The 16761-nt window shown below is 40.9% G+C and overlaps 1 protein-coding gene across 1 annotated transcript in view; it reads right to left on the bottom strand.

Moving 5' to 3' along the window:
- cdkal1 (CDK5 regulatory subunit associated protein 1-like 1) overlaps positions 1-16599 on the bottom strand; it is a 258244-nt gene extending 241645 nt beyond the window's left edge. The window contains exons 1-4 of the mRNA XM_026183920.2: positions 16581-16599; positions 15639-15766; positions 14541-14704; positions 12611-12723 (exon numbers count right to left, since the gene is read on the bottom strand). Coding sequence (XP_026039705.1) covers positions 12611-12723; positions 14541-14698 — 271 coding nt within the window. The 5' untranslated portion in view covers positions 14699-14704; positions 15639-15766; positions 16581-16599. The remainder of the gene's footprint in view (positions 1-12610; positions 12724-14540; positions 14705-15638; positions 15767-16580) is intronic.
- Between the last annotated feature and the right edge of the window lie 162 nt (positions 16600-16761).

Genomic DNA, 16761 nt, shown 5'->3' with positions numbered 1-16761 from the left:
TAGTGGCTATATTCATTTCTTGAAGTTCTCTCTTTCTCTTATATTTAATATAACCACACTACAGACGGACAAGCGCCTGTTTTTATGCGTTGTGGTTAGCAACAACGACGGTAACACCATCGCGTGTCCGTTTGTTTATGTTCCACATAAACCTTTCACAATAAAGCTCAAGATCCTGTTGAGACTTTTCAAAATAAACTGAATCGCATGAACGAGCAGATTATTTACAGATGAGAATTAAAAAAGAGCCGCCAGGTGCTAAAAAATAAACCTTAGACTCAAACGTTAGAACAGGCTTTTCCCCAAAAATGCATCGTTTCATGCATCAGTTAAAACACTCGACTCCAGCTACATGACGCGCAGCTGGAAACACTTCACGCAAGTCGAGCTGCCCGAGATTCACAGAATTTACAGAAAATGTTACATTTTTGTGATTTATATCGTTATCGGACGATAGAACTCTTATATCGGGATATGAGATTTTGGTCATATCGCTCAGCCCTATAGTGGTAATAAAAACCGGGAGAGACCGACAGTGATCACTGACTGTTTTGTTTTGTTTGGGGGTTTTTTTTGTGGGTTTTTTGTGGAGGGCTGGGGGGTAGAAAATTGGACCCGGAAGCAGGGTTCATACGTCATCACTTAAAGAGCTGATTACCGATACTGCAACATTACAATCATCACGGCCAATTCTAACACAGCGGTGAGCTCTATGTCTCTATAAACAGTTCTAGCTTGTTCCTAGCAAGTTACCCCAACAAGAGTACTTGTTATGCAACGTGTTTCAACAGTGAATAAAAGCAGCTGAACGAATAACATTTCTCTGTATACAAACTGGCTTTTTATCTGCAAAGATTTTCTCAAAAGTCTAGAAAAACATCATTTTTAAATTTACTCTGTGTATGTTTGCGTTTCAACAATAGCATAGATGCCGAACCGCCATCATATGTAATCATCTGATGTCCCTTTCATCATGAACGTTTCTGTTGGTGAATTTTCTATTACAGATGCAGGTAGCAAATCTGTGTGAATTTCACAGTTCGAGTAAAATTCACACACTTTTCAAAAGCTGGCGACAACCTGCGAGACTTTGCTTTTTTATTTACCCTTACCCAACAATTGAAATGAGCTTGATTGTGCTAGCTCCCTGCTATTCACTGACGAAGCTGCAGCTGCTCGTCTAAGCGCTAATTAGGAACATGTGCGAAAACCAGCGTTCACACCGACCCGGGTCAATAACTACAGACTTCTTTTGATAATGATACCGTCTGTTATCATGACACGAGGTTAAGCCAGTCACAGTCTTAAGTTTAGTTTGGCAAATTTCACCAGCACTGGAGCCAGAGCGCTACACTGAAGAGGCTAGAATAACAGCCTCCTTGATTAAGTAAGACACACTGCACTGCTTCAATTTAAAGAAAGGTTGTTGTTTTTTTTCTATTTTCTTATTTTCTTGAGGGCTCCTGGTTTGTCCCTTTTACAAGCAAGCAGCTTTTTAAATACAGCATACTGTATGTAACTGAAGTTACATTAAATGTAGGAAATTCAGTACTTTTGAACACTTGAACACGTCAGCAACTTCATTATTACAGTGTTTTAGGAACATGAAAGCATCAACTAATGTTAGATTAACTTAACGTCACATGAATGCTACTTAGCCAGATGTTTATCAATGCTACAGTGCTGACCTCTCTGCCACCAGACCTAATACAACACGACAGCTCTGTACCATTTGCTCAGTATAGGTGGGTGGGGGACATGTCACCAAAGGTCAACCTGTTACTGTTACTTAAAGAAAATCATGAATAAAAGCAGCAAAAGGTACAATGATCATTAAATTAAAACTTCAGTTTAGTGTGACGATTTAGCTGAACTATGTAGCAAATGTAGGTTCAGAAAGTCAGAACGGAAATAGCAGCCATGAGAGAGAGTAATGTGAAACAAAATAGTGACAGTCATTGGAAGTCATGTCCTTAAATAAAAACAAAAAACAAACCAGACACAAGACCTGAGGCCAGGACAGGTACAACAGTGAGAGTCTGCAGCCATCAGTAAAACACGCTGGAGGCTCTGTCATGGTTTGGGGCTGCATTTGGAGATCTCGTCAAACTTGATAGAAATAAATAAATCACAGCGCCCACTCACCGGTTTCCCAGCAGAACACAGAAATTCGATTTGGTACTCGACACGGTACTTTTAAAGATGAAACATGAAATTTAAACATCAAGCAGCTCTAGTTTGACTCAAAATCATAACTTCATGAGTCCTTGTAGAGGAGCTTAGCACAGAATGAGGGCAATGAGGAATAAGGCAGCGGTCCCCAACCACGGACCGGTTTATGTCCGACAATATTTTCACAGACCGGCCTTTAAGGTGTCGCGGATAAATACAACAAAATAAAGCCAGTACCAGTACCAAAAAAAGGAGATTTACTCATAATACACAGGAAAAGACCCAGGGAAACCGAGCTAACGATAAAAAAACATAACGATAAAAACCCTGAAAACCAAAAATATCAAACCGAGCCTCAACTCCTGCAGCCCGGTACAAATGACCGGTCCGTGGCCTGCGGGTTGGGGACCGCTGGAATAAGGGAAGAACAACAACATCCTACACTAATGTTATAATATTTGTCAATAAAATTCATCACTAAAACATAGTAACAGCAATAATACATATGTACAGCTCACTAAAAACCACAATACAGTAAAAAAAAAAAAAAAAAAAAAGGTTAAACCTGGACAAGCAATGGGCAGCAGCACACACATACACCGATACCCAGTATACTATAGAAAGAAAACTGCTCAGATACTCATCTGGATGGAGACTGTTGTCCTTTTAAAACCCTGCTTAAAATGACTCTTAGGCTACGTTCACACTGCAGGCGAAAGCGCATCAAATCCGATTTTTTTGACCCTATGCGACCCATATCCGCTCATGCTATGACAGTGTGAACGGCACAAACCCGATATTTTCAAATCCGATCTGGGTCACTTTCGTATGTGGTACTGAATCTGATACATATCCGATGTTTTAGAAAGCGACTGCTGTTAGAACGGTCATGTCGCATTAAATCCGTCTTTTACGTCACTGTCACAAGACAGACGCTAATTATCAGCGCCGGAGAAGACATCACGAACACTTCCTGGCCTTCCAGTGTAGATGTCAGTGAAACTGTTGGGAAGACAACGTGAACATTTTATTTGTACTGTATAATCTGCAGATTCTGACAGGAATCTGCAACCATCCTTTGAAGCACCGCTCCTCTCTAAAACAGCAATAAGGATAATAATTAGGTTATTTTAACACAATAACTTAAAGCAAAAATTGGGAAACGTAAAGTCCGAAGTCTTTATATTAAGGGCCATCAGTCAAACAATACTGGGTCTAAACAGAGCGCGTTGTGTGTGACGTCTTCTTTTGCGCATGCGGGCCGCTTTGAGCGTTCACACTAGAGCGCGTTTGCTGTCGCATTTTATTTGTAGTGTGAACGAGGAGACAAAAAAAAAAATCGGATTTGATCAAAAAAAATCGGAATTGAGCATTAAGACCTGCAGTGTGAACGTAGCCTTAGTATCACATGGATCTGAAGCATCAAACAAAGCTGAAATAGCCCATTACTGGTTTAATGCCCAGCTTCTCTGTAACTGTGGAGGATACATATGCATAATGGTCTCCCGTACTGTACATTTACAGCATAATGTGCGACACGGCAACCCTATTCTTTTTACAGAACACCATCAACCACCAAATCTGCAGGTTGCAGTATAGCCATCCTCACATTAGTTACAAATCCCATACTCGTTTAGTTTTACTTGTCCTTACGCCATGAATATGACACAGTATTAATTCTGGGGCAAAAAATAAAAACGTAGTTTGATCTCTTTTCCTGTCGTATGCTTTGTACACATAGGTCATTCCACTGTAATGTAACTGTTAAACTTAAAATACTCCACAAGAAATACAAACACTTTCATCTATTTTATTTATATTGAATGTAGCCTAAAGAAGATTTTTTAGTCTTCTAGAAAAAGGAAAAATTTTTGCTTAGTGTTAAAAAATTTATAAAGATGAAGAACGAACTATTATACTGAGCCAAGAACTATAGACTCACTATAATCTTACTATAATATATTAACAGGAAGCAGTTTTATAAACAAAATTTCACACACACTGCCCAAGAACACACACACGCTGTATTTGTGTGTCATATTATTACACATGAATTGGCAAGACTTGGGCAATAGAGGGTGGGTGCATACACCTAACTGGGAGCTGCCCAACATATCCACAGGCGTGCCACGTTTCCCATCGAGCAGCTCCAGTCGAGACATTAGGGGTTAAATGCCTTGTTAAATGGCACCCGATGGATTGCGTTCAAGGGGAGTGAAGGCTGTACTCCTGCAATTTCCCACACAGTGTGGGTGTGTTGGCCACAGAGCGGAACTGTCAGTCGTAGGCCAATAGATTTTTTTTTTCTTTTAAGCCTAGGCCACCTTCAATGCCAGAAACCAACATCTCCCAGCTTTGATTTAAGGCTCAATACTATGGATGTTGAGCAAAATCTAGCCTCACCTCTCATCCCTTTTCCAGACAACCTCCTTTACTTGTCATTTTGCTAGTCTCCTTTCCTTTCTGCCCCTCCACCCCTACGCCTTTCCTCCAGCTCCTGCCTTATCCCATTACATCCCCTCCATGATATTCACATTATACCCCTTCAGGGTATTCACAATCCCTGTGGAAGGCAGGCGGTATTCCTGGTATAACATGGGGTTTACTTGGCTGGTTGGATTCTAAAGGGAATAGGTAATACACTTCCTTCCTCCACGGGGAAGTAGCAAAAGAAACTTCCTTCCAGCTTCTCTCGTTCCCTTCATCAAGAAATGAAAGTGCAGGGACACAAATGACTGTGCAGATGGGGAACTGGAGCAGCTTTTCTTTTTGCTTCAATTCTTCTTCCTCTCCTACCTTTGAGGTTTAAGGCAACAAGGATGAAATATCACTGCCCTTTCGGAAATAAATTTGTTCTGTTTTTCCCCCCTCGGCGAAGCGAGGAGAGGTCTCTTTTTAGTCAAATCTGATTGCTCTCCATGCTCCTTAAAATCATACACATGAGAAAGGTTTTCCAGCAGTGAAGGAGATCTGATTCTCGGGAATGAGTTCCTGGAAGGAACATATTTGTTGCCCTCCTGCAGTTTCTTTACTATGTAGGCATTTATTTTGCCCATTTCCACAGCACATGCAGATTACTTTTAATATTTAACTTTTTTGAGAATAAAAATCTCCAAGACGGACACTGTGTTTTCCAAACCCCGTGACAATTTCTTGCCGCAATGATTGTTCTGCTCAGACGAGTTTACAATGCTATCAATATTCCATTCCTTAGAGTAATCACCGATCTCCCCCTTTTCCCTCTGCCTATGCCGCTTTCCTTCTTTCTCCTCTATCCATAATTCCCTCATGGGAATTTTAAGGTCTTTAATCCTATGGCTTCTAAATGGTTACTTACTGGGTGCCGTCTACACATGGGTCACCTTGTAGGATCAACAAAACACACATGTGCATGCACGCACGGGCACACGCACAATGCTGGGATCACTCTAATCTTCTGATCTCTAAACGGTTACACCCGACTGCCTGGACTGATGGGTCTTTCTATCGCAACTTCAGACAAAAATCACAGCTCTGCAGACTGTGTGCGCCTTAGTAAATACCTAAGAAACGAGAGATAGGTGTTGCTTTACCGTTTTAATAGTTTTTCCTTGTTTACATCAAATTGCATTACACAAAAATGAAATGAGGACAATTTCTAAATTTAGCAGATTAGTGCAAAGTGCTTTTTCAATTCAAGCACACACGGTGTAGTTATTTTATATTTTTACATGATTCAGACAATGAATAATTCTGCTAACTTTTAAGAGCATTTCATTTATTATCCAGCAGGAATCTTTTCCTTCGCACTGCATCTACAGCTGCCAGACACAATTTCCTATTTTCTTTCTGCAGCTTCTCTTTTTTCCTCTCCCCTTACATCTCACCTGTCATTCCTGGTCATACAAACCACTACACTCTACATCTCTCTACTCCCCATTTCTGCAGATCTGCCAGATTCTAGCTCATTTCCCTGGCATCGTACTTGCCCTCCCTGCTCGCCTTCGCACTTCCAAACCGTCGCTTAGACTAATTCTGTCTTGAAGTGCCATCTACGTCTGCTGTGCCCCGCATCCCACCACCATCTTTCCTTCCCCGCGGACTCCTCCTCTCATCTTTCCTTACATTGCCTTCTCCTTCATTCTTTCCCAGTCTCCTTCTCCCCTCTCTAAATCAGTGAAGCGAGCCGCGCAGCTACGCCACAGTGGAAAGACGGTGAGCATACAGTGAGTTTTTCTCAGGCGTACAGACACCAGGCGATAAGTCTAATCTTACAGAATGATGACTGTCGAAAACGCAACTGTCTCTCAGATACTTTCTCTGCACAACACCAATTCCCGCCACGGCTGCAACTGTGTGTGAGAAGAGTAAATGTGCGTACGAGCGGGCGGGCTGCGAGCGCCAATGTGTGTGTTTATGTGAGAGGTGGAGTCAGGCAACATTGTAAGTTTTCATTGGCTATAATTTTACGGCGTGTAATGTTGCGTAGCGCGTAGGCAGCCAGTCAGAAGGTCCTCACACGCTCCGTTTTATGAATGAGACGGCACGTATGCGAGGAACACAGACTCAGAGTGAGAATACTCTACGGTGATGTAATACAATCACAGAGCAACAGAAGAGCTAGAAACACAAATGCAGTGTGAGCGCCATCAGAACATTGTTTCAGGGGTTTCAGCCAAAACATCCAAATACTACAACAATTTTTCTAAGGCTAAGCAAATATTAAAGAGCAGTAAAAATACTAGATCTACATTTAAACTATTATTTTTTTCAGCTACTATTGACTAAACACTTTTAAGTGCTTTAGCTCAGTTGGAAAAAATACTTTTATTACTAAAAGCAGTATGCATAATGCTTCAATCTTAATTAACCGATATATATATTTCATATTTTTTGACGATTACCTGCTCTGAAACAAGGCTTAATAAAGGGAAAAAAACCACACTCTGTGACACTCACAGCATTTTCTATTCACGGCAGCACCCGTAATACCTGCTGATCAATTAAGTCCTCGTATCATTTTATCAAAGCAGCCCACACCCTCTCTCTCTCTGAAACCCATATCCTCTAACGTCTGCGTCCAAACCAGGAACTGAAAACGCCTCATTTGGCTGACATTGTGTACCCGGGAGTAATTTTGCCTAACCGGTATGTAAAATCCTAACTGAAGTGCTGTGTGCCCGGCTGGATGGCAGAAAAGATATTGGGAGGGGAGGAGACCAGCCAAAAACAATCAAAATATCCTGGTGTGACTTTCCATGAAGGGTGTGTTTGTGTGTGTCTGCACACTCATGTGTGACCATAGATGCCTTCCTATGAAGTCACTATTTGGCACATTGCTCTTCTGCTCAAATGCAGTTCGTTGGTGTCGGTGTGCTAGCGTGGGTGAAGAGTGCCCCCTTTGGTTGTGCGCGGGAACAGCAAATGAGAACGAGCCACAATAAACCAGTACCAGCACTAAAACAAGTGGAAGACAATGAAAGCACAGGTAAACAACAGTGTCTTTCATTGATGCACACAACTTTTTAAAAGGAGCAAAGCGAGCCATTGTTATTTAATCAGCACTATTTATTTTATGTGTGTGTGTGCATTTATACTACTAGAATATGAGCGTGACCAAACAAATAAACGCCATGGCATATGATTTATCGCCACAGGTGGCAACCAAGTAATATGCTAATCTCAAATATGAATGTAGTAACTGGTTAAATAAAAGACGTTCCTGAGAGTTACACCTTTAAAGCACTGCATGTACAAGCTAAGAGCATCTCCAGCTACAGATGAGGAGCGATTTTTCTCAACTAAGCACAACTACAACAATCTGCATTAAGCCGTAACAGAGCAGCCTCCATGTTTATATGTTTATAATACAACTGATAGAGAGCTGGCTTCATGTACAGCTTGCATATAATCAGGGGTTGCTTTGAAGCTTTGAAAGTTACACATTTTAAAACCATGAATGGGAAGAGAGGATGTTGGAAGGATGACCTCACCCTGATATTGTAGTGGTTCATTCTTACAACAAAGGGCTGCTACACGGGGAAAGGCTGCCACCTATAGGCCAACACAAGAACTGCTACTATCTACTATAAAAGTGATGTCATAGTTTAAGAAAGAAAGTTAGAGAAGGGTAGGAAGGAGCGACAAGGGGGGGCACGGGGATGTGATGGAGAGAAAACAGGAAGGAAGGATAAGAGAGAGAGGGAGAGAAGGTGATGTCATATTTTCAGAGGCGCCGAGGCTCCTTTGTCCATACGCTTTCATTAAACTGCAGAGCGACGTGGTGGATTTGAACACACATAGGCGTACAAATTACAGAGGTAGGCGGGAATTTGTGATTTTATATGGAACGTTCGAACTCACAAATGATAATGTTCAACCTGTCCTCATCTTCCATCTGGCCAACAGCGCCATGCTATTCACGAGCCTTTTTCTATGTTAGTCATACTACACAATTCCACCTTTGATACACTCCTGACAATTTCATGCCTTTGTAGAAGACTGCGCATCATTCCATACAATACCATTCAGCACAATCGTCACCTCTACCAAGTGTAATCTCACCTGATTCTGTCCATGACCGTCCATTTCTTTCTAACAATCTCACACTGAAACGCAACGACTGACTGCAGATTTTAACTCCGACAGGGACGGAGGGACGAGGACGGCAGGGAAAGAGAAAAGATACAGGAACGCAAACAAGACACGGATAAAAAGCAGAGCTGTGGAGGACAGAAACCAAACTAAGCCTTTAGCATTAGCAGTAAGACTCTGACCTTTAACATACTTTGTTGAGAGAGAACAGAGTGGAAAAAAAGGCGTATGAAGAAAAGCAGCGGTCGTACTCTGAGGCTTTATGAATGTAAGATAAAGGTATATTTTGGGCTACAGCACAGGGTAAAACAACACCTTTTTCTCGCTGTGAATGGAAGAATTTCTCACCTTTTCTAACCTGTTATATGTGAGACATGCAACTAACAAAGCTTGCATACGTGTAATGATGGCCATCAGCATTTTTCCTATTATAGGGAACCTATTACTGTTCCCTATTCCGAGCTCTGTTTGATGTGACTTGCATAAAGAAATAGTTTTTTTACAATCTCACACACGTTCACATCGTTTCTATCTCCCTCTGACTACTGGAGTGCATCTAGTCTATGGCTGTGGCCACGTTTCTGTTAAGGTCAGCTTGAATGACAGCAGAGAGATGGCCTTTACATTGTGGAAATATCTGCATTATTCTGTCGCAGAGTTATAAGATGTATTTTTTTCAGCTGCCAGGAATCTCTAAACGCACGCGCCCTCAGCAGGTAAATTTATGTGTGGCAAATAAAATCGCATGTTTAGGGCTGCAGGAAGTTATAAGGGAAGATTTACTAACATGCTGCACCAGCACAAACTTGGTTTTGCCATTTAAAAAAAAAAAATACTGTCTGTATTTACAGTGAGGAGACTGTAAGAGGTGGGAACTGAGACTTTTTGCGGCTGATCATGTTGCATATGCATTTCTGGGAGTTCCTTTCTCAAGGTGCTAAATATAGGAGGAGGAACAAAGAAATCAAGCGCACAGACTGATTCACTAATGTTTGAGACGCGTCATTTCCTGCCAACTGCTCCGCTATTTATTTTAAAGAAATAATGTGTTTAGTGTATGGAAGCCCGTTTCCACCACTAAAAAAATAAATAAACAATTAAAAACAAAAGTATTCATAACTCGAAATTTCAAGTTATTTTCTTGAAATTTCGACTTATTAACTCGGAATTTTGAGAAAAGTAACTCGAGTTAGCGCTGCCAATCAGTAATCTACGTGAATGACGTCATTTCCTTGTTACCCGGAAGCTGAAGCCCTGAGCTACAAATGCTACAGCTAAGCTACCAGTGTCACAGCCAGTCATGAATGCACAAATTGCTGAGTATTTTCACCGTGGCTTCACAAATGATTAAATCCTTGTGTTATTAGCTGAATCACATGGCGTTACTATCAGCAAACATGCTCTCAAAAGCGCCAATTTGTTGCGATCCGGTTTTAAGAGCGCATTCCTCTGCGCCATATCCTTCCAGGTAATAAGAAAATGATGTCAGTCACATAGATTACTGATTGGCAGAGCTAATTCGAAATTTTGAGTTAGCTTTTAGTTTGAAATTTCGAGAAAACAATTAAAATTTCGAGTTATTTTCTCGAAATATTGTGCCTGCACACTCATGTGTGTCCACACATTTCGACAGAAACAGCGGATACTTTTTTTAGTGGCGGAAACAGGCTTCCATAGATAACAGCACAACTTTTGTAAATCACGTGAAAAACTAAGCACACCTATTGAGCACCATTTGGGGATCATGCTCACATGCACATCTCCATAAAGACCCTGGAGTCAGAAAACTGTTCTGGCAAAGAAAAAGTAAAAAAATAAATAAATTGTGAAATAGCAGCTTCACATCAAAGTACGGCGTCAGACAGAAAGAAAATGAACCTTCGTTTCAGCAGAGTAAACATACCACCGGGGCACACACCAGGGAGACAAATGTATACGACAACATCAAACAGGAGTGCATCCTTTCTAAACGTATTCAACCATGCAAAATATATGCAAACAATAGAAGACAGACATTCAATTAACTTTCTTCTGACCCTCATGTGTATTTATATCCAATTTTCTCTTTTAGTGTTTAAAGTCTGCCTCACAGGCACATGCTCTGAATGATTTGAGCTTTCTGCTGCGTAAGATTATTAAGGGTTTCCTTTCCTTTCCTACTTTTCCTGCCCGGTCGCTGTGCAGCCGTGCTTTTAACATGAGGAGGAGACAGAGAGAGTCTTCACCCAGAGATTACAATAATCTAATACCCATAACAGCAATATTTAACCTTATTACCAAAGAGTGTATTACATTACACCCTCTTGCATGTATATCTGCTGAGGACTTTAAGACAACCAGAGAAGCAACATGTGCTGTAATCAGATTGAGAGGCAGGAGGATGCTACCCTTACAAAGGTCAAAGTGGGAATAGAAAACAACTGTCTGAATACAAACAAGTTTTCTCTACACTCTCTTCCGACTGCAGCCATTCCACTAAATTTAAAAAAAAATCCCAAATTAAATTAGCACAGAAAGTCTAAAGCTTCAGTAGATGTGTGACAGGATCTGTTACGAAGTGGAGGGGCAGGTGACAGACGACAAACTGAACAGAGACGCGTTACGTCAGCAAGGAGCAACGCACTGAGAAGAGAGAAATCAAGGGTCTGGCCTAGCAGATGAGGAGAAAAACTATTGGCCTGTGGTCATGGGCTTACTGTGTCTTGTGTGTCACTTTGAATGAGTGGGTAGATCTGCATTTTTGAAGTGTGTGATTAATTTTGCTCTATGGCTGTGGAGACCCCACGGAGAGAAAGAAAAATGCCTAAGGGGTTTACTCCGTCTTCTTCATCCGTCTTGGCGCATGTCTATTGAAACACACACACACACACACACACACACACACACACACACACAACAACACAAATACTCACACTGAACACATAACTAATCACACAAAGCCAGGCACAATCAATTTTCCTTGTGACAAACATGAGGTCACAAACATTCACCAGAGTATCATATTTAACCGACTACAATGCAAAACTCAGTGTCATATCACTCTCTGCGTTATCGTTTTCACCTGTGTCGGTCTATCACACCTGCGCACACTCGCAACGAAACCCTCCTGAAAGACGTCCCGTAATCTAGTACCGAACATGGCCAGCGTCTTCACGCAAAACCGAAGAATGAAAGGCAGCATTCACTATATCAGTTTTCTCTAACGAGCTGTAATCTGAACCATGTACGCTCTCATCTATTTTAAGTCAGCTTAAAGCATGTAAATGACTGCTGTAATCATGGCGATGAGAAATAACAAAATCCATCTGGTTCCTAAAGACTGGCAGACTGCAGACGTGAATTAAAATGCTTACACTGCACAGTTCATCCATAGGTGTTTTTAACAAGTTCAATTCAATGAAAAATAAAACTCACCAACCAGAATAACATTTAAGGTTCAGTGTACTTATAGAGCAAGACCGCCCTCTTGTGTTTAATAATAATATTGACATTAATCCTATAGACATTTAACAATAATAATGATATTTAAATGTTTTAAAGATTTGTGGTGGCCTTTTTTGCTTTTACTAGCTGCACAGTGGAGAATAAACAGGAAAGCAGAGAGTGTGGGGGAAGACAATCGTCAAAGGCCCATGGGTTGGAGCCGACCCGGAGCGCTGCCCCTGCTCAAGCAGCGAGCTAAACTGGCACCCAGAATAATTCCATATTTACCACTGTAGCTGTTCATCCATTTATCTTTTGTCTAAATATAAAATACATCCAATATTTCTATTGTCACGTTATGGTATAGGCAGCTTCCTGTTGGTACTGTTGACTTCAAATCAACAGAATTAATACAACATAGTACAATTACATCATTTCTTACCAGTCATCTTGTATCCGCTGGCAGCCAGCTGCCCAGCCATGTACTCCCCATCTGAGTTGTTATGACTGCAGCCCCATGTTTTCATCCAGATCTTTTGGGTACCAGGGATCAAACTAAAAAAATACACAAGTAATACGTCCATTGTAAATCATCCTGATGTGCAAAAATCGATGTCTAAACCAAACCAGCTGACAAAAGGCTGTCTATTGTAAATTTGCTTTATTACCCATGTGTGTTGGAGGAAGTACAAAGGTGCTTTTACACCAGCTGCTGTCAAACTAAATGTCAAGAGTAAATATCAAACCACCCTGATAAGGTGGCTTTCCGATTCAGTGGGATCTTGTGTAGGGCATTTGTGGCTTGGAAGCTTCTAAGGTTTTTGGTATAGCTGATGTGTGCTATTGGTGTCATTTCCTCTGTTAGATAAGAAATGCAAAAATTAAGACAACATGAACGTGGAACAGCAGCATGTACAGCGACTGTAATTTAGTTTTCCCCAGCATAGCCATGTAGAATGTAAACATGCTCAACATGACTATGGGATTTTTCTAATCTATCCGATTACTGAAATATAAATATATTAAATATTAACATACAACTAATCAGAAGAAAACAGTTTGCAGTTAGATGAAATTATGGGGTTTATTTTATTTTTTTAAGTAGTGGAAGAAACAATTCAGTTATAACAACAACTAGAAATGTAGTTGAAGAAACAAACACTCTTTCAAACACTTCAGGAAATTCAATTAAAAACATCACTCACTTGGAAAACTAAGTAAACACCTTCAGAAATCCCCAAAATTGTGAGCTTCCAGATTATACACTGGTGACCAGAAACCTCTCACACAGGGTACAATTGATAGAACAATCAAGAGAACACTGGTAAAAATGCTGGAAATGGAAAACTTTTGGTTTTGTTGAACGAGATGCTTGGAGGAATTTAGAAATAGCGTCCAAATCGTTTGCTTAGCACTGTAACTTTTACAGAACTCTAAAAAGTGTCAGCAACGCATGCAGCTGAGTTGTGATTAATAGAGCAGTGTCTTGATTTAAGTTGCAAAACACTTTGTGAAATACAGTCATTTTCCTTGTTACTAAAGTGTTTGGATCATTATTCCAAGTTTCATAGCTCTAACATGAGAGGAATTTGCCTCGGATTCGACAAGCTTAAACCAAGATGTCTAAAACTAAACGTGCTCACAAAACCTTAAATGTGTGTGCACAAATAACCTGATACACTCATCTCAAGTGGAGTTTTGAGACTAATTTCACAGATCAACAAACATGAGATGCGTTCAAGTCCCAGTGTGAAACTGGGACATCTGTACTTCCACTGCATACCTACATTTCTTTCTTTTTTCTTTCTTTCTCTAAATAAAGAGAACAGATTGTCACCACTATACTACAAAACATAATCTATGTTTCAGCCTACATTTGTGGATCTGTGCAAAGCTGGCAACATGACATTTTTCTAAAAAACCCCAAATGAGCAGGTACGAAAAAGCATTAGGGCCACATGAAGAAAAAACATTATTGGTCATTTTGAGAAAATGTCCAAATGTGGCGATTAAAGTTGTTGTTTCAAGAAAAACTGCCATGGCTGCTACACCCTCTACAAAATGCCGGTGGTTAAATCATAAAGAGGATGTATGTTGAATGTGTTTTAGGCTTGAATTCCACAACTATAATCTCCACATGGAAGTGGGCTCAAACATTTCAGTGCACTGATGTTAAGAGATGGGTGGACAATTATTAAAAACCATCTAAAAGACGTTATTCCTTCTAACATGAAGCCAAAATACACTTTTTTCGCTGACAAAAATATCTACTTATACATTTTTTTAATACATGGTTAAATTTTTTATTTTTAAGCCAACAATTTCCCTTTTTCCCCCCATGGCAGTAACATAATATCAAACACTGGACACACCTGTCAGCTTGAAGCTCCTCATCGCTCATGAGCTCTTTCTTCTTCCTTGCCCTTGGTATGATACTTTTTCTAGCAGACTGTCTTTCATGAGGAGTGGGGTCACTAGAAGACACCATGTCCTCGATGTCTTCCATCAGAGAGTCACAAGAAGACGGCATGATGATCTGGAAATTAAGCAAAGCTTTAGTCAGCCTTTTGGAGTAACCTAAAAATATATAGTGGCAGAATCCCTTTAAGAAAGCTCCATGCTTCACTGCTGCCTGCAGACTCTCCTTCATTTAGCAGATTTCAAGGTTTTTACTCATAAAGGCGGAGTACCTGCAAAATTCTTGGTATGGTTTTGTGGACACTTTGTTTTGTTCCTAAACTGTTTTTCGCAATGGTTCAAGATTTGGATATGAAACCTCTTCAGCAATGTTATGGCTGACTCTTCCTCAGTCTCACTCCTTGTACCTTGTACTGTTTTTTCATTAGTACCCGTTTTAGGGTTTTAGGAATGCAAAGGCTACGTGTGCAGGAACAGCATTAGCATTTGCAAAATAAGCATGATTATTAGAAGGATTTATAGATAAAGAAAAATGCAGTGTGCAAATTATGGATTAAAGTATTACTTTAAAAAAAACTATCAATACAAGATCTTCATGACCAGTGAGTGCGACATCCTGAAGTACAGTACCTCTATCTACTGATGCACATGTATTAATTACCGTTACATTCTCTTTAAATGTGTTGTTCACGATAAGTAGATGAAAAGCTGCATGGCTGGAGATACAAGCTATGCTGAATATGCGCACACATCACTTAAACGCTTACTGGGTTCAAGTTGTACAACTTTTATACAACAGATCACGTTTCACACTTATGAGCTGGTTTTAGTTTACCCTAAACGAGGGTTTACACAGGGAGGCTAACATTAACGTAAATTTAAACATTTAAAATGCTTCATTTGACACTTATTTATCCCTCTTCATTGGTTTTACTGGTTAACAAGCGCAGGGTAGCGTTTATCTTGGCTAGCCTCATTGGCTAGCTAGTACCCACGTGTCTCTTATTCTGTGCAGTGCAGACAGTCCCAATAAAAACATTAAAGTTTCTTACCTTAGTCGCACTGTAGTTGTAGCCTTCAGCTGAACTCGAATGCCGAGGGCAATATGCTTTAAAAAGGCACACGATGATTATTTACGCCACCAAAGCAGTCACCACAACCCTTAGACCGCCATACTTGTCTGTAAGTACGGAAGGTAAACAGGGACAAACTGTATAAGCGCGTGTTTTTCTCAAGTAGTGGGTGAATAAGTTCAGACCAAATGAATACGGGTATGATTCAGTGTCATGTGTGGATAACATTACATATACGGTCACCAGCCACTTCATTAGGTATACCGGTTCAGCTGCTCATTTAAATGGTAAATGGGCAGGTTCTCATACAGCGCTTTTCTATTCTGAAAACTCAAAGCACTTTATACAACTTGCTTCCTTCACCCATTCCCACCCACACAAGCACTTTTCTCTTTGTAAGTGCTTTCTATCTATTGCCAGTGCATTGACACTCCGATCAGAGCGCAACCTGGGGTTAGTATTTTGCCCAAGGATATTCAGCATGCAGACTGGGTCTGCAACCTTCTGATTAGTAGATGACTTGCTCTGCGTCCTGAACTATAGCCTCCCCATCAGACTGGATGCATGTATGTTGAGCCCCCTTCTCTTCACTCTGCTGACCCACGACTGCACACCATCACACAGCTCCAACCTCTTCATCAAATGTGGTGGGTCACATCAGCAACAACAATGAGACCTACTACAGGAGTGAAGTTAACCATCTGGCCGAGTGGTGCAGCAACAACAACCTGTCCCTTCAGGAGAACTCGCACCCTGCACATCCCACTAACCATCAACGGTGCTGCTGTAGAGAGGGTAAGCAGCACTAAGTTCCTGGCTGTGCACATCTCAGAAGATCTTCCTCTGCAAAGTGAGGTGAGCAAGAGCCTCAACCACCATTACGAGCACCTTCTACAGAGGCACCGTTGAGAGTATCCTCACCAGCTGCATCACTGTGCGGTATGGCTCCTGACGGAAAAAGTTACAACGGGTAGTGACAGCAGCGGAGAAGATCGTGGATACTTCTCTTCCCTCCCTCCAGGACATCTACTGCACCCGCCTCATCCGGAAAGCCCTCTGCATTTCAGGTGACTCAACTCATCTGTCCAACTTCTTCAATTTG

This window comes from Astatotilapia calliptera, chromosome 11, assembly GCF_964374335.1.
Source record: "Astatotilapia calliptera chromosome 11, fAstCal68.1, whole genome shotgun sequence".
Lineage (NCBI taxonomy): Eukaryota > Metazoa > Chordata > Actinopteri > Cichliformes > Cichlidae > Astatotilapia > Astatotilapia calliptera.
The sequence above is the reverse complement of the archived record's forward strand: the minus strand, read 5'-3'. Positions and strand labels throughout refer to the sequence as shown.